The sequence below is a fragment of the Mustela putorius genome, unplaced genomic scaffold (genome assembly GCF_011764305.1).
Source record: "Mustela putorius furo isolate JIRA1106 unplaced genomic scaffold, ASM1176430v1.1 tig00000127_pilon_pilon_pilon, whole genome shotgun sequence".
In the NCBI taxonomy this organism is placed as follows: domain Eukaryota; kingdom Metazoa; phylum Chordata; class Mammalia; order Carnivora; family Mustelidae; genus Mustela; species Mustela putorius.
The window spans coordinates 14,938,014-14,958,535 of NW_025421288.1; the positions used below are offsets into that span (position 1 = coordinate 14,938,014).

Below are 20,522 nucleotides of genomic sequence, written 5' to 3' on the forward strand. Positions count from 1 at the left end.
CTCCTGGCCATGTGGCCGCCAGGTCCTGCTGGCCGGCACCCACCCTGTGGGGCTAGGAAGGCAGCGGGGCTTCTGGGCAAGTAGTGGGAGGTCTGGGCCGTTCCCCGTGGTTGGCAGCCGACAAGCGGCAGCCTCTGCCCTGCCCGCCCAGCTGCTTCCTCTGGGCTTGGCCAACACAGTGTGTCCGGGGCTGCCTGGTGGGGAGGACTCGAGGTGAGTTCCTCCAGCCACTGGTGATGAGCTGGCCAGAGGACAGAAGAACAGGACATTGTTCTCAGCCTGCTGAGGGGAAACTTCATTTCGGGGACCTTTCTGGCGGGAAGGATATCAGGGTGGGAGGCAGTGGCGTGGGGAGTGAAGAACCAGAATTGGGCCCTAAAGCCTTGTCACTCACACTGGACGCAGGGGAGCCCCGTGGGCCTCCTTGCTGGGTCTCAGGGCTGACTGGGGCGAGGGGGTGGGCGCTTGCCCCTTCGCTGGGAAACCGGAGGAAACCATCCCTTGTGGGGCGCCTGGGGGGCTCAGTCTGTTAAGCGTTTGTCTTCTGCTCAGGTCATGATTCTAGCATCCTGGGATCGAGCCGGCTTCTGGGCCCCTGCAGGCCCCTGTGGGTCTGCTTCTCCCCTTCCCTCGGCCTCCCGCTCCCCTGCTTGTGCTCGCGCACAAGCTCTCTGTCAAATAAAATCTCCAAAAAGAAAAGGAACCATTCCTTGCAAGGAATTTTCTCCTGAACACGACCTGTGCTTGGGGGAGGGGTTCCTCTGGAGAAGTGGAGAGAGAGTGGCCCCGGGGCCTGCACAGGCTTCAGATCCACCCCTGTCCTGCCCAGACCTTTATGGAGACTAAGGGTCAGTCCCCGTCCCCCGTGCAGTTCACACAGAAACTGGTCTGGTCTGAGCTCTTGGGCCAGGAGAGCTGACGGACCTCTGCTCTCTGTGGTCCCTCTGGTCGGGACCGTGGAATTTTGGGGGGTTGGGGGTCCCGAGTTGTAACAACCAGTTTTCCAGGCAGCCTGTGTGCGGGGCGGTGGGGGGGTGACCTTCCTGGTTTCAGGGTCGCCTGCCCCCACTACTGGATTGTTCTCTCTGGACTGGTCATGCTGGCCTCCCCTGCCTAGTGCCCTCTCCCCAGACGGGGTGGGAGGCGAAGGGGCTCCCCGGCTCTCATGACTTGCTGCCTGGCTCCACCCACCAGGCGCCCCCACCAGGGAGTGCGGCCGTCTCCCTAGACCTCTTTCCAAGCCTTGAACTCCTGATCCTCGTTCTGTTCACGTGGGGTGACTGACAAGGGCGAATGGGCAGCGGCGTGCTTAGCCCCGAGGCCGCGCGTCGGAGGACTGGGGGTGGGCTGCAAGCTCCGGGCGCCAAGTTGCTCCGCGCTCTCCGGGTGGGGGTGGCAGAGGGGAAGGAGGGGACAGACTTCTAACCAGACGGCAATGCCCTCCAGGGGGCAGGGCCCAACGCACAAGGTCAACTCGGGCAGCACCGCTCTCTCAGGAGCCCTGGGGCTCTGCGGCCAGCCCCTCCTCCAGGAAGCTCTCCAGCCTCTCCATCCCTCTGGCGCTCACCCCCAACTGCCCTGTTCAACCCACAGGACTTTGCAGAAATTAGGCTGGATGAAGGCTTTATTGCCAGTCTGTGCTCGGGGACTGTGGTCACCGGACTTTGTCCGTCTTCTGGGGCAGAGGCAGTCTCCAGAGCACCAGGAGGACAAGGACATTGGTGGCAAACTGCACGTGGCCAAAGATGGGGACCCCAAAGCTGCGGTAAAGGAGGCCGCCCACGGTGGGCCCCAGGGTGCGAGTCAGGGGCTGCACGGAGGCGCAGAGGCCCAGCATGGTCCCTAAGGGGCGAGGGCAGGGGGGCAAGTCAGGTTCGGCCAGGTCCCTCGGCACCACTGCCCTGGCCACCCCCTCCCGGGACACAGCCAAGGCCTCCCCTGTTCCACACCCCCCACGCGGTCCTGGCCCTGCTGCCCTGGCTCCCTCCACCCAGACCCGTGGGTCTGCTCCTTTTGGACCACCCAGAGGTGGGGCTGAGCCCGCGCCATGGCCCAGAAAGTTCCAGAGCCCCCGAGGAGTTTGGGAGTGGAGCCACAGGCCAGGCCCTGTCCTCCTAGACCTACCAGGGCGATGGCATCCCAATGGGGCCAGGAACCGGGAAGGGTGGGCGTGGGGCTGGGGTCCCGGGCAGGCTGACAACCCCCAGGATCACCCGACAGCCCCCACCCCTCATGTGGACGGATGAGTGCCTCCCCCACCCACTTCCCAGGCTCACCTCACTGCCTGAGTCCCCGCTGCCAGACACCCCCACCCCGTCACTACAGCGCTCCCTGCGGCTGGGCCCTGTGCAAGCCACTGTGCATGTGGGTGACATCAACGGGACATGGCCCCCAGGGTCCTGGGCTCCTGGGGCTCACAGCCCCGTGTCTGTCTGTCTCTTTCTCCCGTCTCCCCGCTGGGCCGGCTGGGAGCTGCCTGGTGAGGCCCCGCCTGGGCTCAGGGGCTGGCGTGGGGGAGATTTAAGAGCGGCTTCTCCCATCGCCCACATGCCCTGTAGACACCGGGGAGCAATTACCACCCCCTCTGTGGTCTCGGGTTCCCAGGCTGGTGCTGAGAACCGGCTCCCAGCTCCTTCTGAGCAGAGGGGTGGGGCCTGGGGTTCCCCCTGGGCGGGCTCCGTGTGGCCCCAGAGGCTTGGGAGTGCTCGGGCCTCCTCCCTGCCAGGCCCTGGCCCCATCTCTCCACACTTGGCTCCCCTGCCTCCTCCTGGCCTCCCCTGGGTGCCAGCCCACCACTCCAGGACGCCCTCCAGGCCCGGCCGGCCGCCCTCGGGAGAGGCCTTGCCCAGCAGCCACCTGGTTCCCATCTGGGCCTCTAGGCCTCAGTCTGTCCCTTGCGGACAGACAGGTAGATAGAGTGAGGGCTGCTGAGATCTTCACCCTCCACCAGCCGCTGGAGCCCGTGAACTTGGCCTGTCCCAGGCCTGGACCATGCCTGCCAGGAGCGGAGAGGGGGTGGGCAGTAGCCACGGCCCTGTCAGGCCCCGGGGCCTGAGTGTGGATGGGACACTCGGGCCTCACCACACAGAGCTAGGTGCGAAGTGCAGACAGGGGTCCCTGTCTGGGGACACCTGTGTCCTACCCGGCCGGGGGGGGGGGAGCCGGGGGCTTCCTAGGTTTGACCAACAGTGACCAACAGTGACCAACAGCCTGCATGGACTCACTCGTGAAGGACCTCCACGCCCCCTTCCCCCGGTGCCGGGGAGGGAACAGAAGGCCGGCTCCTGCCTCCTCCCGGCCTGCAGGCCAGCCCCTTCCTGTGCTGACCACGCCTGGCCCCCCGAGCCGCCTTCCTAACTGGCCCCTGCAGGAGACTTTGGGTTCCACACCTCCCTCCACACCTCTGCCCCCCTGGGGTGCCGGGAATGCCATCCTCCTGCTCCGTGAAATCCTGCCCATGCTCCAGAGCCAAACACCACCTCCAGGAAGCCCTCTTCCCATCTGGGAGGCCCGGCCCAGCCAGGTGGTGGATTTGCACCTGAGCCAACTCGCCGCCTGCCGCAGCTGCCCTCGCCCCACCCCCTCTCGGACCCCAGGCCGCCGGCGCCCCTCCGCACTCACTGGGTCCGGGCAGACCCAGCTTGGAACTGGAGGAGCTGCTCTGTCTGAAATGGCCCAGAAAGCTGTCCAGAGAGGAGGGCCCAGGGCCTCCCAGGGCCTGCCCCTCCCTGGCTCCGGGGGCTGTGGCTCTCACCCGTGTCTGACGCTGGGACAGCCTTGGTCAGCATGCTGTCGGTGACCACGTTGAGGGCGCACAGGCTGAAGACCAGGCCAGGCATCAGGAGGCAGAAGTGGAAGACGCTGGACATCAGGGCCTGGCATGGGGCGGGGCGGGGAGGCCATGGTGACCAGGAGCCACCAGGGGCCGGGTGGAAGGGCCCATCCCTGCAATCCCATGGAGGGCGGCCCCGGTTGGGGTGGAGGGGCTCACTGCATCCTGGGCATGGGCAGAGGGTTGGGGGATGGGCCCGGGACCCCAACTTATTCTCCTGGGAGGTGCTGGTCACTCATGACACATTGGATGTGCAGGCGGCTGGGGGCTTACCTCTGTCCCGCCCCCCGACCCTGTATGACAGCCCAGAGGGACATGCTCACCATGGCCAGCCCCACGACCACGAAGACTAGCACGCCGGCCCGGAGCAGGGCCCCCTCGGAGAAGTAGCTGCTCAGCCGGCCGATGACCACGCCCTGAATGACCTGGGGAGACGAGGGGGAGGGGCTGTGGTGGGAGGGGGCTGGACCGGCTGGGGGGTGCCCCCGCAGATGGGGACCTCCCTTGGGGTCCCCTCCCAGCTCTGGCAGCCACCAGGTCCTAGTAGCAGAGTGGGTCCCAAAGTCTGTGTGTGGCCGCAAGGGCTCCGGGGAGAGGGGTGCTGGCCTGGCCCCCCACAGGCCCCTGTGTGCTCATGCAGCACTCAGAGGGCCAGCGGTCCCCTTCAAAGCGAATCTAACAAGACTGCTTTAAAGCAGAACCATAAATGTCCTTTAAAAAAAATCCTACTTTCAGACTTGCTTCCTCAGATTTCTTTGTTTGCTTGTTTTTGTAGAGGAAGGTCTCCTGGGCAGGTCCCTCGGCGCCGCACAGCTGGGGGGCTCTCAGCAGCTCGCGAGGGCGAGTCTGGCCCGTCCCCACTCGGACGCACCCAGACCCAAACCCTGGAGCGGTGGAGTTGTGCCTCAGTTTCCTGTTCACCTAAACAGTCCTGGACTCCATGCCCCGCAAGTTACTACTGCACGGACCCAGGAGTTAACCAACAGGCCCGTCAGCTCGCACCTCCCCCAGGCCTAACGCGGGCCTCCTGAAGCCCCCACGTTCCCCTCTCTGACAGCACCCAGAGCTGGGGGGCCTCGTAAGACCTTGTCCAGCCTCTGCGCGGACCCTGTCTGCAGCCCCACCCCAGTCTGAGTAAATTCAGACCCTTCCTGCCCTGCACACCGCCCACCCCCGCCACGGCCTCAGAGGCGAGCCCTCAGCCTCAGCCTGCGCAGCAGCGGGTGAGCTCCCCAACCCCAGGCCCTTTGCACCTGCAGCCCTTCCAGACCACACCAACCGCCCCATCTAAAGTCGCACCTCTGCCCTTCTGAGGACCCTATTCTCCTGCAGGGTGCTGGTCACCCTGACACATGGGATGTGTAGGCGGCTGGAGGCTTATCTCCATCCCTCCCGACCCCATACTACGCGGCGAAACGGCCTGGGGTATAGGTGAAGGCACAGCCGGCACACCTCTCGCGGGAAGGTCTGCGACGGACCGAAGGCGGCAGATCCCCGGGGTGGCGCCGCTGTCCCCTCATGTTAGGGCCATCTGGGCTGGCGCTGCCCCCTGGCCCCCAACCCCAGAGGCACCCCCACACCGGGAAGCGGGAAGGGGGTGCTGTGGTCCCCTCGGGGTCACTTCACAGTGGGGTAGGAAGTGGTTGTGGGGGGGCAGCAGGCGGGAGCCCAGCTGTGGGGCCAGGCGAAGCCCGCGGTGGGGGTGGCCCTCCTGCTCTGGGGGCCTGGGGGCAGAGAGGTGCCGGACAATGGGGGTTTGGGCTTCTCTCTGGAAACACAAGCCCCACCTCTGCCCACAGAGCCTCTAGATGGGGCTGGGGCCCGGCCACCCCCAGGGCCCGGCCACCCCCAGGGGCCACCTTTGCTGTCCCAGGCAGGGTCACCACCGTGCCCCTTGCCCCTGACCCGGCCACAGGCCCCCAGTCTGTCCACCCCCTGCCCGCCGAGGATCTCAGGGGTCTGCTGGCTTTAGCTGACATGCCATCCTAGCCTCCCGGGGGTGGCCATTCAGAACCGGCTCCAGGGACCCCCGACTCTGGCTGTGCTGTCACTGTTTAGTCCATATGGGTGGCGTGTGTCCCCCCAGGCCGGCCCTCCCCGCCTGCCACGCAGAGCCGCCCAGGAGCTGCTGTTTCAGCCTGGGGGCCAGAGCGGTACTGGGCCCAGGGCCGGGGAGCAGATGGCTTGGGGGCGCCAGGAATGTCACGGGCTTCCGGAGCGGTCCAGGACTGCCTTCTCCCCAGACGGTCCCAGAATAGCCCCGTCCGCACTCCGGCTGTTGGGCCGCCGTCCGGGGTGGCGGCAGCACGTCGCCACCTGTCCCCACCACCCCAGGGCCTGGTGCCGGTGCCCAGGGGCGGCTGGGGCGTGGGGCTGGAGCACTAGCCACCTGTCCCACCTGGACACGTGTCTCGGGCATCTCCTGGTGGGCAGCTGCCAGGCTCGGGGCATCTCACAAGGACAGAGAGTGACTGTCACCCGGTGGGGCCGGTCTGTTCTGAGGGCTTAGCCACGTCATCACTGCATGAGTCACCGTGCTCCCCTCACCGGACGGATCAGGAGTCAGAGACTCCGAGAGCTTGGGGGACCTGCCTGCTTGTGGGTGGGCGGCTTCACCACACGCCCCAGCCACAGTTCACCGTCAGTGCCGCAGGGACACTGCGGCAGGCAGGCTGTGAGGTCCATCGCCTCCGAAGACCCCTGACCCACCCACCGCACGCCCTGAGCGCTGGCAGCCGCTTACCATCTGGAGAACCCCAAAGAAGGACGTGAGGTAGCCGGCCTCTGCGGCGTCCAGCTGGAAGAAGTCCATGGAGATGATGGAGAACATGACCATGAAGAGTCCTGGGAGAGGGGAGGAGGGGCCGCCTGGTCGTCCCCAAGCTCCTGGCCACAGGGCCCACCTCCCCTGCCAGTGGGCTGGGGACCTGGTCAGGCCACAGCGACCGATTTCATGGGTCTGTGGCTGGGGAAGCACGGCCCCAGAGACCAGTGCAGACTGTGCCCAGGAAGGTCTGAAGCGTCCCTGTGGCCAAGCTGGCTAGAGCCTGGGGCACCCTGCATGAGGGCCGCTGGGAGGTGGGGCCCCAGGGCTGACAGTGTGAGATGCTGTGACCCTGTGCCCACTCATGGCCCCCAGAGACCCCTTTGAATGAAGTCAGCCACTCCGGTCCCATCGCTGTGACCCCAAAGAGCCGATCGGAATCTGGGACAGCCAGTGAGGGCCAGGTCAGGCAGCCCCTGCCTCCGCATTTACCCCTACAGACCCGACCCCAGGACCTTCACTTTCGCAAGGGCAAGAGCTTCCTCGGGGCACCAGCATGAAACCTCCGTAAGTTGGTCTCTGCGCTGCCCCCCAGTGAGAGGACCCCAGAGCAGGGCTCGGAAGCCACAGCGGGGACCCCGAGGACTGAGTGGCAGGTGGGGCCTGCTTCCTGCTCTTCCCCTCCTCACCCGAGCAGCCATCCGGCCTCACCAGGGAGCCTCTCCTTCTCCGGGACCCACATGACGGGTGACGGCACAGGGAGAGCGTGGAGCGCGGGACACCAGGCAGAGGAAGGGTCTGCACCAGGCTCTGGGACTCACCGGAGGGGAAGCCGGACACCACCTTGATGAGGAACACGGGCAGGACACCAGGCCGCAGCAGCAGGCGGCTGATGGCCTTCAGGTCAAACACGCCGGCGTCGGGTCTGCCTGGGGGACCCCGAGAGGCCACTCAGACTGTGCGGTGGCCCGCTCCCCAGCTCCCCGACCTGGTCCCCCCGCCCCCGTCTGGCTTTCCCGGGGGTCTCCCTGTATTTGCCTCTTTCTCTGTCCCCTCCCTCCTGACTCCTCAGTCACTGGGCACCAAGGTGTGGGGTCCTCTGCGGGCCCCTCTGTGGAGCCCTGACCTTCCCTTGTGGCCCCAGGAGGCCCCACGTGCCCTCGCTGGCACCACTCTGCCTCCCACCTCGGCGTTGCCCCAGAACCTGCGCCCCGGGGCACCTGCCTCCGTGCGGCTCAGGGTCCTGGCTCACCCCTCCCCGTGGTCCCTCCTGTCCTTCCTGGGCCTCCCCTGCCTCCTGCCTCGGCCTCTCTGAGCACCCCACGCTTTCCTGCCCCGAGACCGCCCCCAGCTCAGCCCCGATGGTGCCGGCAGCCGGGAGACGCCTGGCTGCAGAGCGGCTCAGGGAGGGAAAGAGGATGCAAGTGGCCCCTAAATCCTAACCCCCGCCCCGCGTGCCTATTGCTTGGAGCGCGTGCTGGGCTCGGCGGGCAGGAAGCCACTGCGGACACTTTGGTGTGTCCTGGTCTTGGCCAGCTCTCCCTGAGGGGAGGCCTGGGGCGCTGGCCGGTGAGGCGGGGGGTGCCTCGGAGCGACCCGGCATCCGGGCACGGTGCACCTGGCGGGGCTCACCTGGCGGGGCCACCGGAGCATCGGCGCTAACCCCTTTAGTGCTGATGGGGATGCAGGTGAAGCTGAGGATGGCTGCCACGAGGTTGGCCACGAGAGCCACGGAGGCCGGACATTGAAGCCTGGGGGTGAGAGTCGTGGTCACACAGGACAGGGGTCCCTGGGTGTGGGGTCTCCCCCAACGGGATGAAGAAGCAGGTGAAGCTGTCACCGTGCCTGATGTTCCCGTGACAGCGGCAGCCTCTGGCATCCCCGGGTCTGGTGGGGGGTCGGTGGTGAGAGCCGGGGACCTGAGCCCTGGAGGGCCGGGGCGGAGTCTCCCAGGAGACGGTCAGCTCCCAGACTGCCGAGGGTTAGGAAGGCCCCCCAAGGACGGGCTTAGGGCACACGTGTGGGTGTACCTGCGTGTGTGCACGTGTGTGCATGTGTGGGTGTGTGTGCACATGCACCCTCCGCTCCCAGCCAGGGCAGGGCATCCCACATCTGGGGACCCTGGACTCAGCCCCAGCCTGGTCTTCCCATGTGAAGGAGACCCTGCATGGCTCCGCAGAAGTGGGCCGGCCACGCGTCCTTCCCATTTGACAGAGGAGGAAACTGAGGTCCCTGTCCCCAGATCAGTCCTCGTCCCTCTGGTGGGACTGGAAGGCCTCCTGGGGTGGGGACGTCTCGGCAGTTCCTTTGAGTGCCACGTGTCTGGGCCTTTGGGCTGGTGGGGAACGACACGGCCCGGGTCAGAACACCAGGACAGGGTGCGCGGGAGGCCGAGGCGTAGGGGTGCAGAGGCCTGGACTGGTTCCACCCGGGGACCCCCACACAGCCCCATCAGGCCTCCTTCCCCTCCCGCTCCGTAGTCCTCAGGAACCCCCGCTACGGCGCCCCATCTTCCTGCAGGGCGGGCACGCCGGGCTAGGGAAGGGTGCCAGACGCCGCGCTCAGGACACGGTCCCACCTGCCTTCCCAGAGCGCCACCAGGGACCCAGACTCCAGCGGGCCCTCAGCTTCTGCGTCGGAGAAAGTCCCTCCCCGCACGAGTCACCCTGCGGAAACCCAGCCCCTGACTCCCCTGGAAGGGCCAGGTGGCCGGGCAGCCAATGTCACCCGATGTCGCGGGCCCTTCCGATCATTACCATTTCTTGCGGAGGCCGACCTGGGCCGCTCCTGGGGGTGCAGGGGAGAGATGGGAGGGAATGGAAGCTTCTTACGAGCCAGGCCCCTCTCTGACCTTCCAGACCGGCGCATGGCCTCAAAGCCCTTCCCCTCAGCCGTGGAGGAAACTCCTGCACATCCTGCAAGCGCCTTTCTCCGCAAGCCCCTGGCACTCTGCCCGCTGGGCACCGCGTCCTCTGAGAGGGGCCTGCTCCGTTAGATGGCCAGTCTGGCCCCAAGGACAAGTGTGCCTGGGAGGACCCTAAGCCAAGACCCCAGGGAACATCAGACCATGGACACACGTGTGGCCTGTTCCCAGGCACCGCGTCCTAACCCAAGCTCACCAGCGTCGCCTGTTAGTGACCTCAGGGCATAGATGCAAGGTGCCCTTGGCCCTCCGCGGAGTGCAAAGAAAGGACTTGCCCTGCCCCTCCCCAGCACAGCTCCTGCGTGTGCACACACACGCACACACAGAGCTCCTACAGGAGACATAGGCAGGACAGGCCCTGTCCCATATGGGATCAGAGGGGCTAGGGGGGACATTCCCCCATCTCTAGCCTGGACTGCCCAGGCTCACACAGGTGGTCGGCAGTAGGGCTGGAAGTCGCCGACCCGCCCCTCCCCCACTGGCTCATCTCTGTCCCCCTCCCCACCCCCCGCGACCCCCACTGCCCAGGATGGTGGATATCCGGGCCTCCTGACCGCCAGGCTTCCCAACCAACGGGCACTTCCACTGACCGACAGGTCAGAGGGTCAGAGGCCTGCGCTCAGCTGCCTGGGAGGGCCAGGGCTGGCAGGGACTGATCTGTGACGCGGGCAGGGACACCCCGGCCCTGACGGCTGGCCCCAGAGAGAAGGCTCTTTCTTCAGGACCTGCACGTCACTGCTCGGGGCCTGGCGGGCAGGGACAGAACCTGCTTTCTTTGCCAGATGCCCCGGAAATTCGCGGGAGCAGGGGCGGCCGCTTCGATGGCTATTTTGGGAGGCTGGTGACAAGCGAGGGCTGGGTGGTGGCAAAGAGCCAGGCCCCTCCTTGGGGCATCTGACCCACCCCGTAGCGTGAGGGCTGGTAAACCGAAGGGAGCACGGGGAATGTGGGGGCCCCGGAGGGAGTGGGAGGGTGCAGCTTCCCAGGGGACGTGGGGTGTCCTTCTCCACCAGCCCCCTCCCGCTCCCCCAGGTCAAGTGCCAGAGGGTGAGCAGAAGGCACGGGGAACAGATGCGGCCGGCCAGCTCAGCAGCCCCCCGCCCTCGCATGGAGGGCCGTCGCCTCGGCCTGGGACTCTCTGGCCTGGTGCCCCCACCGGGAGCCGCTCTGTCCTCCAGGACACAGCTCGGCGCCCCTCTCCAGGGCCCATAGGGTCAGTGCGCCCCCGAGCACGGGGCAGAGTCAACTCCCCTGTGGGGGGCCTCCTGCCTCCTTTGCACAGGATCCCACGGAGCTGCTGTGGGCTTCCTGGAGCCCAGATAGGGACCGAGTGTCAACCACGGCGGCCCGCGACGCTCCCGCTCTGTGTCCGCCCACCCCTTCTGTTCTCGGGTGAGTGACCAACAGGAGGTCGGAGGGATGGAGGCCAGGACGGGGTTCTGGACAGGACTCTGGGCACCCGAGTCTCTGTCCTTTTGCCCTTCTCTGGGGCGACCTTGCTGGGTGACCCGCTCTCCTCAGAGGCAAATGGAGGCTCCCCAGACACGCCGTCCGGTACCAGGTTCCCAGGGGCCCCAGAGGGCTCGCCTTTCCTCCCCAGCCCAGGGGCCTCTCATTTGCCAACGGACATCATCAGGAGGGCGGGGGGCCGGGCCATCGGCCCACCCTGCGGGGATGATGTGCATTTGCTCCCCTCCCCCACCCTGTCCGGCCACAAGGTGACAGGACGCCCTCGCCCTGCTCCGAGGCTCCCCTGGCCCCAGGGGGCTCAGGACTCTGCTCTGGAACCCGGAGGACAGGCTGTGGTCGGCGGGACCTAGCCTCCCAACACCTGGCTGCGAAGGTCACCAGAGTCTGGCCTGGGGCTTGGGCGCAGAAGTCACCCTGCCCTACCCAGTCCTTGGATGCCGTAGCTAGAACACTGTCTGAGCATGGAAGCCCTGTGGGGCTGCTCCTGATTCAGCCTCCCTCTGCCTTCCAGGTCCCAGAAAAAAGGCCAGGAAACCCTGCCTGGCCTGACCCTTCTGGCCCTCCATGCTCCCCGAGCACCTGGTCCCCCCACTTCCAACCACGCCGGCCTCCAAGCAGGTCCCAAGCTCCTTCCTGCCCCAGGGCCCTTGCACATGCTTTCCCTCTGCCTGGAACACGGCCCCTGCCAGCGCCTCCGTCAGCAGTGGACTTCTCCCTCACCTCTCGGGTCTGAGCCAAGCTTTTGGCCAGCTGGGCCTGGTCTGTGCACTGCCCTGCGCCTGGGACACGCAGGGTCCTCCTGCTGGGTCCCTATCCCCCCGCCCCCCACAGTGGGGAGAGCCTGGGGAGAGCCTCGGTGAGCTCCATGAAGGGGAGCAGGCTGCTGGGCGGACCCAGGCGTCCCTCCTGCCGCAGTCATTCAGGGCAGGCGCTTACTCATTAACTTCCAGGGGAAACAGTGGTGTCGCCGTGTCACGGGGCGGAAACCCTCTGTCAGCAGGATAAGGGCTTCCCATTCCCCAGTCAGACCCAAGGCCGAGATAACCTCCCAAGTCCTCAGGGAGATAAGGGGTGTCATAAATTCCCTGAGACACCGAGGGCCCACCAGGCCCAGGAGGGCTGCCCGGTGACCCTGAGGGGCGTCAGCTGGCCTGAACTGCAGGGTCTGTAGCTGGGGGCTGCCCCAGCATCCTCCTCGGTCTCCCTGAACTGCCGTCCTCAGGGGCATCTGTCCAAATCCTGAGGCCCTGCAGGGCACAGAGCCCCCCATACCCGAGACTGTGTGCAGCAGCCCACGGCACTCAGAGAGTGGGGGGCTGCCCGCTCTGAGTCCCACTGTTAGACCCCCCCCGTCAGCAGTGTTCCTTCGACAGGTGGCTCCCCTTTCCAGGAATCCCTGGACCCCCTCCCCGGGGACCTGACTCTGGGCCATGAATCACAGAGCGTCCCCACCTGCTAAGTGACTCAGAGGGAGTCTGGGCCCTCTGCGGGAGCCCAGCCTCCCAGCGGGAGTGGAGTGAGCTCCAGCCTGAGCCCAAACCAGTTAAACCAGTGCCCGTCCCACACCTGGAGGCTGCCAAGGCCACTTCCTCTCTCTGCCCCCTGCTCCCAGGAGGTGGGGGGCATGGCTGAGGACTTGTGGGGGAGGGGTCGCGGGAGGCGCAGTGGGCGGGAAGGTGGAGGCCGGGGAGCCCTCACATGGTGCCTTGGTTTCCACGGAGGAGAGGGAAGGAGGAAGACACAAGGTGGCCCTTGCCCCAGGAGGACAGGCCGACAGGGCACTGGCCCCTGCCATGGGGCACTGGGATCCTGGAGCCCACTTGCCCTGGGCCTTGGACAGGCTCCTGGAGCTCCATGGGGGAGACTCACTCCCCCCGGGACCTCGGGTTTTCCCACCCATCCAAGGACATGTAGGGGCTGTAGAGCACCTTCTATGTTGGGACGGAAGAAGACAAGGAAGCAAACGGATGGTTCTGGAAGCTAAGGGCAGGCGTGCAGGCCGTCCCCGTCCTGGGGGCTGCTCCAGGAAAGGGCCGTGAGTGGTGTCCTCTGGGCCAGGAGCTGGGACGAAGGGAGAGGAAGTGACGGCTGGGGGGGGGGTGCGAGGGCGGGGGGGGGCCGGACAGCCCGCACGCCGCGCAGGGGGAGGCCCGGACAGCCCGCACGCCGCGCAGGGCGGCCCGGCTCACAGGTGAGAGCGCCTGTCCCGGGGCCCCGAGGGGCCCGGCGGCCGCAGTGGCTGGGCTGTTCAGCGTCCAGGGGGGCCGCACGGGGGCCTCCCCGCTGCGCTGCCTCACCCTCTTCTGCACCCTCTTCACACCCAGGCGACTCAGGCGCCCCCAACCTTCCTGGGGTGACTAACGCTCTCTTGCTCTTGCTCCCACCACCCCAGCCGCTCCCGCGCAGGCAGAACCGTGGTCACAGCCATCCCGTCGGCGCGGTGGGGCTCTCCCCTCTGGGACCCACGTGCCCCTTGGCTTCTGGAATGTTCTCCCGGATCGCCTTCCCTTCATGTCCTCCCTGTGCCTCCCCTCCCGTGAAATACCACGTCGGGGCTCGGGGCTTGGGGCTCGACCTGAACCAGTTCCTAGGGCTTGAACACCACCCACATGAGGACACGGCTCGCCGACCCGGCCCCGGGCCCTCAGTTCACACCTGCACCCCACCTGTTGACAAAACCAAGGCAGACCCTGCCCTCTCCCGTCCAGACTGGGCCAGGGGCCACCTGGCGGGTCTCCCTGCAGAGGTCTCGCTCCCACGTTCACACAGTAGCCGGGTCCCACCCCTCCCCTGCCCACACCTGACCAGGGCTCCACGGCCCCCCACGCACCTCCCCTCCGTCCCCTCCCTGCTGCCCCACTCTAGCCACACCAGCCTCATCACTCCCCCAACCTCAGGGCCTTTGCATCTGCTGGGTCTTTGCTTCCCCAGACGTCCTCCTGCCTCCCCCGTCACTCCTTAGTGGGAGGTCTTTGCGACCACCTGTCCACCAGCCCTCAGTCTTGCTGTTACTCTCTACCCCATGGGGCTCACCCCAGCCTTAGAGAAATACGTGTCATTTTCATCTGAGGACTTGGCCTGTACTGCTCCCTGCCATATCCGGATCGTGGAACCCCAGGGCACTTAGCAGGCTCAGTAAACACCAGCGAGGAACCTGATAGACGGAGCCCCGCCCTCCCCACGCCGGCCTCTGCCGGAGGAGCCCAGCGGAGACAGACCTGCACAGGCCAGGCGCTGAGGAGAATGCTGGGGGTGGGGACAGAGACGTCCCTCCGCACTGGGAGTTGGTGTCACAGGGCCACCCTCGCCTCCTGTTCCCCGGTCCCCGGGGATCAGCCGTCACCCGGCTGCATCTGCCGCCCTGGGGGTCTGTTGCGGAGGGTCACCAGGGTTGGGAGGCCTGGGGTCAGCAGAGGAGGCTGCGTGCGCTTGCTTGCTTGTGTGTGTGTGTGTGTGTGATTCGCATGAGTGTGCGTGCGACTCGTGGATGAGTGTGTGTGATTCCTCTATGAGTGTGTGACTCAGATGAGTGTGTGTGATTTGTGGCTGAGTGTGCGATTCATGTATGAGCCTGTGTACGGAGTGCGCGCGTGCTTCAGATGCCAGCCAGGCCCCGCCCCGAGCGACGTCCGCACAGGGTGGATGGGTCACCGGCGGGCACGGCCCCCCTACAGCTGGGCACCCACCTTCCAGACCGAAAGCCAAGACTTGGGTCTGAATGAAGGCAAGGGGCAAGGTCCGATCCTTTGGAGAAACCGATTGTGAGTGGGTGTTGGGGCGCTGGGGGCGGGGGAGGAGGAACAGGGTGAGGCACCAGTCTCCCGGCGGCGGAAATGAGGTGCCCCTCCCTAGGCCGGCGGGGCCTCTCCAGGGCAAGGTGTCTCCCGTCCAAGGTTAAGTAAGGCGCGCTCCGGGCCGCGCTCTGGGGCGCCTGGGACAGACACGGCTCCGCGCTGTTCCTAAACCTCCGGAAACTGGGTCCGGTTGCCCCTAGCGACCCCCCACGCCGTCCCCCGGGCCACAATGTGCCCACGGGTCAGGCCGGGACCCCGCCTCCAGGGCCTGCCCTCTGGTTTCTCTAGGTCCCGTCCCCTGAGGGCCACGCCTCCCCCCAGCTGGGAACCCCTGGGGCGCTCCCTGCCCCGCCCACCCACTAGCCCCGCCCACCCACTAGCCCCGCCCACCCACTAACCCCGCCCACCGCGTGGGGCCGGCCGGCTCTCCCTTCACCCGGGCCAGGAGGCTGGGCCTGCAGATGGGGAGACCGACGCCTGGTCTCCGCTGTCCTGACCCGCACCCCCGCTCCCGGCCGGGTTCCCGCCGCGGCCACTCACCCGCACGCGGCGCTCAGGGTCCCGCCGAGCAGCGAGCCGGAGATCATGCCGACCCCGAAGCACAGGCCCAGTCGGCCCAGGGCCGCCGGCCGCTCCTCGGGCGCAGACAGGTCCGCGATGACCATCTGAGCGGCTGGGGGTGGAGTGGGGGGGTGCTGAGCGGGGCGGCCCCGTCTCAGAGGCCCTTGTGGCCCAGGCCACGCCCCTTCCCCTCCCCCACCTGCTCCCCAGGCCACATCCCCGGGTCACACCTTACCCCCTCCACCCCAGTCCTACTCTCGGGCCCAGACTGGCATGCAGAAGGTGACCTCTGTCCTGCCCTCTGGCTCTGGCCACCCCCAACCTTCCTCAGGGGGCACCCTGGGCCCGGGCTCCCCCCTGCCCCACGTGCCCCGCACCTTCCCACCCACAGTCCTCCCGCAGGAGCCCAACCTGGCCCTACCTGGCAGCCCGTGCATGAGGGCGGCAGGCAAGGGCAAGGCATAGAGCAAGGCCACGCCGGGCAGGGCCGGGCTGCAGGCGGCCGCCAGGAGCAGGTAGAAGGCAGAGGCCGCCAGGAAGCTGAGCGTGAACGCCGCCCTCGCCCCGTGCTGGTCGGCGAACCTGGGGGCCCGAAGCCATGAGCCCTATGGATACCAGGCAGGGTCCTCTCTCCTCTGCCCCTGACACCCACCCCGTGGGGCTGCCAGGTCTCTAGGCCACAGGGATCCCCTCATGGCCAAGGAGGGAGACCTGGGTGTGGGATGCTGGGGGAGGGCCTCCACGTGGAGGGCCTGAGCTTGCCCCAGCCTCTGCTGGGCTCCTTCCCATTTCCTGGGGGTGTCCGGCCCCGCGGGGCATTTCCACTCCCCTTGAGAAAACCTTGGGGGGCCCCAGCGGAGCCCGGGCCTGCTTGTTGTACAGTAAATGTCTCCCAGGGGCACCTGGGGGCTCCGAGGGTTAAGGGTCTGCCTTCTGCCTTTCGCGCAGGTCAGGATCCCGGGATCCCCCGGCCCCACCTGGGTCAGGCCCAGGTTAGGGCGGAGCCTGCTTCTCCCTCTGCCCCTCCCCCTGCTCCTACTCTCTCTCTCTCTCTCAAATAAATAACTAAAATCTTTAAAAAAGAAAACAAACAAATTCCTGTCTCCTAGGCTCCAGGTCTTTCTCCTCCTGCCCCAGCATCCCCAGGAAACCTGCCAGAGCCCCTGCCCGCTGGCTTTCCCACCTCTGGAGCCCGTTTCCTGCACATCCTGAAGATCCTGCCTCGCTGATCTGGCCTCCTCAGGGTTTGTGGAAGGATGGGTGCTGCCCTGACCTGAACCCAGGAACAACACCCCGCCCCCACTGCCCTGAGGGGTCCTGAAGATTTGCTGGTGGGACCCCCAGCTCAGTGGGCTGGATGTTTGCAGCCACCAGTTTTGCTAGAACAATCCTCTCTCTGGCTGCCACCAGGATTGGTGGATATGGAGGTGGAGGGGTACAGGGTGCCCCCCCCCCGCCTGTGAGGGACCATAGGCCTGTGCTTGGCAGGCCCCTCCTGTGCAGCAGACCCATGCTCAGGTCGGGGAAGCTGGCATGACCCAGCCTGTGACCTCTGAGGGGCGACCCTGCCCACCCCTCCCCTTGGTACCTGCCAAACACGGGCCCCCCCAGAAGCTGAAGCACGCCGAAGGCCGTCTGCAGGTAGCCAAAGGCCACGGAATCCAGGCCCAGCTGCCGGGTCAAGTACTGCAAACACAAGAAGGGCGCGAGGGAAGGGTCAGGGGGTCTGGGGTGCGCAGTAGGGGGGGGAGTGGGGGAGGTTGCCCTGAACTGGAGGGGAGGGAGGCCTGCCCTCTGGCTCTGACCACGCTGTGGTGTGCCCGTGAGGGAGCCCTGGGCCTGGAACTCAGCTGCCCATAGCGAGGAGCTCCCTGGGGCCTCTGGGTCCGGCTTTCGGGGCCCCATGCTCAGTAAGGGTGAGGACTGGCCCTCCTTCCCTGCGGCAGGGCACACCTGACCCATCCGAGGCTGCCTGGTGGACGGTGGCATCTTCCGGGGCCAGCAAGAGACGCTCCCCGAATACCCTGATGGCCTCCGGAAGCTGACCCATTTTCCAGCAGGACCCATGCCTGCTCTTGGGGGCTCCTGGGGTCTGCTGGCGCCCACCTGGGGAGGGGAAGGCCGTGACCGGTGTCTCTCCAGGGAATGGGAGGGTTAGCACGCTCTAATCCTGGGACTTCAGTATCTGCACCCTGGCCTCTGAGTTCCTGGCCCCTGCCTCCAGTGATCCCCCCTGTAATGGGTTGAATTGGGTCCCCCCAAAAGTCCTAAAGCTCAGTACTTGGAATGTGACCCTATTTGGAGACAAGAGTCTTTTTTTCATGTTCGGTTAGGCCCCCCATATGGTGCGTAACCGTCCGCGAGGTGGTCTTCAGCGGATCTGTGGTTAAGTGTAACACTCCGTGCTCATCCCAGCGTGTGCCCTCCTCAATACCCTTCACCCGGTAACCCCTCCCCCCACGGAAGCCCCCGATTGTTTCCTGGGGTCCGTAGTTGGAGATACCGTCTTTGCAGAGGGAACCAAGTTCAAGTGAGGTCATTAGGGTGATCTGGTGTCTTTACACAGAGGGGAATTTTGGACACGGACATGCCCAGCAGGACAGCCACGCCGGAGGACAGACCGGCAGACACTGGAATATTTGGGGAGGGGCTGGGACCAGCAGAAGCTGAAAGAGGCAGGAAGGACCATCCCCTGGGGGCTTCAGAAGGCGGCCTGAGACCCCGGGAATTCAGACTTGTGGCCTCCAGACTGGGAGACGGCCAGCTTCGGTGACTGTCACGGCAGCCCCAGGACACCAGTAGCCCTCGCCCCGGCCCCGCGCCCTGTACTTTCCCTCAGCTCGGTCAAGGGCATCCCTACGCCTGCTTTGTTTCTCGGGTGCACACCCCTCTCCCCAGTGCAGCTGAAATCCCCCTGCTCCTGGCGTGGGGTGTGGGGTAGGGCTCGGGGTGCTGCTGAGCGCCCCTGGGGAAGCCCGAAGCCCTGCTCTGGGTCGGGTTTCTCCTGTCGGCGCCCCGACCGCACCGTCATCCCACGGTCCCCTAGTGAGGCCGCGCTCTCCCCCGCCCCAGTGTAGCCCACCTTCTCGCTCTCACACCTGCCTCGCCCTCCCTCCCACCCAAGGACCAGCTCCTCTGCTCCACGGTTCACGCGTCCGCCCCTGCAAGCATTCAGGTCCGAATCCTCGGTGTTGTCCCTGACCACCCCTCTTTCTTGCACAGTCACCGCCAATCCATCGGCAGCTCCTGGGTTCAGCCTTCATGACGGACCTTAAAGCCAGCGGCTTCCTGCCTTCCCCATGGCCAGCAACCTCCTGGCGCCCTGGCCGCCTTCCTGGGGCCTTATGTCCATCTCCCCTCAGGTCACTCCTCTCTAGCTGCGCTGCTTTCACTGCCCCAGGGCCTTTGCATCACCCAGGTTTGCTCAGTTTCCTCTAAGCCTGCCCTCTGCGGGAGGCTTTCCTGTCCCAGCCCGGGGGCCCTCCCAGCGTCTGCAGAAGCCTTCTCTCCCACACCGCACAGTGTAAGCATCGCGGAGTCCATGTCTGCTGTGTTCCAGGTCCTGAGAACAGGACGCACTTGGTAGGTGGTCGGGTAGCATTTGCAGAAAGGAATGTTCCACCCTTGTTCTGTGCCTTTAACTGTCCACGCGTCGCTCCCCGCACCAAGCCTCCTAGGGAGGGATGTTGTGAGCCATTGCAGACGACAGGACAGCGCGGCGTCTGGCCAGCCCACATGGCTGCTATGGAGAGGAGTCAGGCCTTGGGAGTTGGGGCGCACCCTTGGGCTGGGAGCTCCCGGCAGCAGAGGCAGGGCCCCTCCCGCTCGGAACCCCGGGGCACAGCCTGCTCATGAGAATCCCTTGGGGAATTTTATTTGTATTATTGTTTTTGTTTATTTTTATTTTTTATTTATTTCTTTTAAGATTTTATTTATTTATTTGACAAAGATCACAAGTAGGCAGGGAGGCAGGCAGAGAGAGAGGGAGGGAAGCAGGCTCCCCGCTGAGCAGAGCCAGATGTGGGGCTCGACCCCAGGACCCTGAGAACATGACCTGAGCCGAAGGCAGAGGCTTTAACCCACTGAGCCCCCCAGGCACCGCCGCCCATCCCTGCCGGGAACTTTAAAAAGTGGCTGGTAGCTGTGCTATGGCCGCACACAGACCAGATGGGAAAGGCCCTTGGGGACATCCCTGGGTGCTGCTGCCTGGGGAGGGGGAGACCCGGGCCAGCCCCACGAGGGGTCTGTGGACAGACGGAACCAGCTGGCAAGCAAAGGCGGACTCTACAGACAGCGGTGGGTAGGCACCAAGCGCTGACCATGGCCGAGCAGCCAACCGCCTACGCTCACCGGGCAGAGTTCCAGACCAGGGGAGGCAGCTGGGGAAGAGATGGGGCCAGCCCCGCCCTCACGCCCTGGTCGGGGAGACAGAAATAATTTAATATTGTGGGACAGGAAGTGGGGCGTTGGGCGACCTACAGGAGGACTGACCCAGCACGACCTAGGTGGAAGGGAGGTGTTGGGAGGGAAGGCTGGGCAGGTGTTGGGAGGGAAGGCTCCCTGCCGAGGAGACCTGAGCCCAGAGGCCTGAGCCAGGACGGGCGGGAGCCCCGTGGCTGCTGGGACAGAGGATCGATAGGGCAACGGCCCGGGCGGGGCGGGAGGGACAGAGCCAGGCCAGCCAGGGGGAGGGGCGCTGCCTCCACAAGGGCTGCGTGGCCGTGGGGGTGGCTCTCTGTGGCCCCTCCCTGGGTCTGCCCTGCACCGGGGCCCAGAAAGTGCTGATGGAGAGCCCAGGAGGCACAGCCCCCGGGGTCCCCAGTGAGGGGCCTGGGCAGCCCTGGGCCCCCACTCCCAGCTCCTGCCGTTGCCCGGAGGGAGGAAAGGGATGATGGGGCGGGCGGGTGGCTGGCCGCCCGGGGGAGGGTACTCACCGGCATGATGGAGAACCGCATGAAAAGACAGGTGAGCTCCAGGGCCACCAGCACGTAGGAGAGTATGACGACCTGGGAACGGCCCAGGGAGCCCATCCTGCTGGAACGCTGGCCGTGGCCCCCAGCGGCTCCGGTTCCCCGCATCCCGGGCAGGTGTGGTGGGAGAGCCCGGATGGATCTGAGCAGGAGGCCGGCACAGTGGGCAGGGTCCAAAAGTCGTGCCGCGCTGGGCAAGGGTGCTGAG

The 20,522-nt window shown here is 66.2% G+C and overlaps 1 protein-coding gene across 2 annotated transcripts; it reads right to left on the reverse strand.

Annotated features, from left to right (window-relative positions):
- Positions 1-35: 35 nt before the first annotated feature.
- On the reverse strand, positions 36-20,422 carry SLC22A18 (solute carrier family 22 member 18). Of its 2 annotated transcripts, XM_004759648.3 has the most exons (10): positions 20,279-20,422; positions 16,933-17,030; positions 15,766-15,926; positions 15,324-15,456; positions 8,229-8,347; positions 7,418-7,525; positions 6,576-6,676; positions 4,156-4,257; positions 3,755-3,875; positions 1,607-1,842 (listed from the first exon to the last, which is right to left on the reverse strand). In XM_004759648.3, the coding sequence occupies exons 1-10, from the start codon at positions 20,420-20,422 to the stop codon at positions 1,655-1,657; spliced, it is 1,275 nt and encodes a 424-aa protein (XP_004759705.1). In that variant the 3' UTR covers positions 1,607-1,654. The 2 variants fall into 2 exon arrangements, with proteins under 2 accessions (XP_004759703.1, XP_004759705.1); XM_004759646.3 differs by lacking the exon at positions 6,576-6,676 and having other exon boundaries at positions 36-1,842.
- Positions 20,423-20,522: the final 100 nt, after the last annotated feature.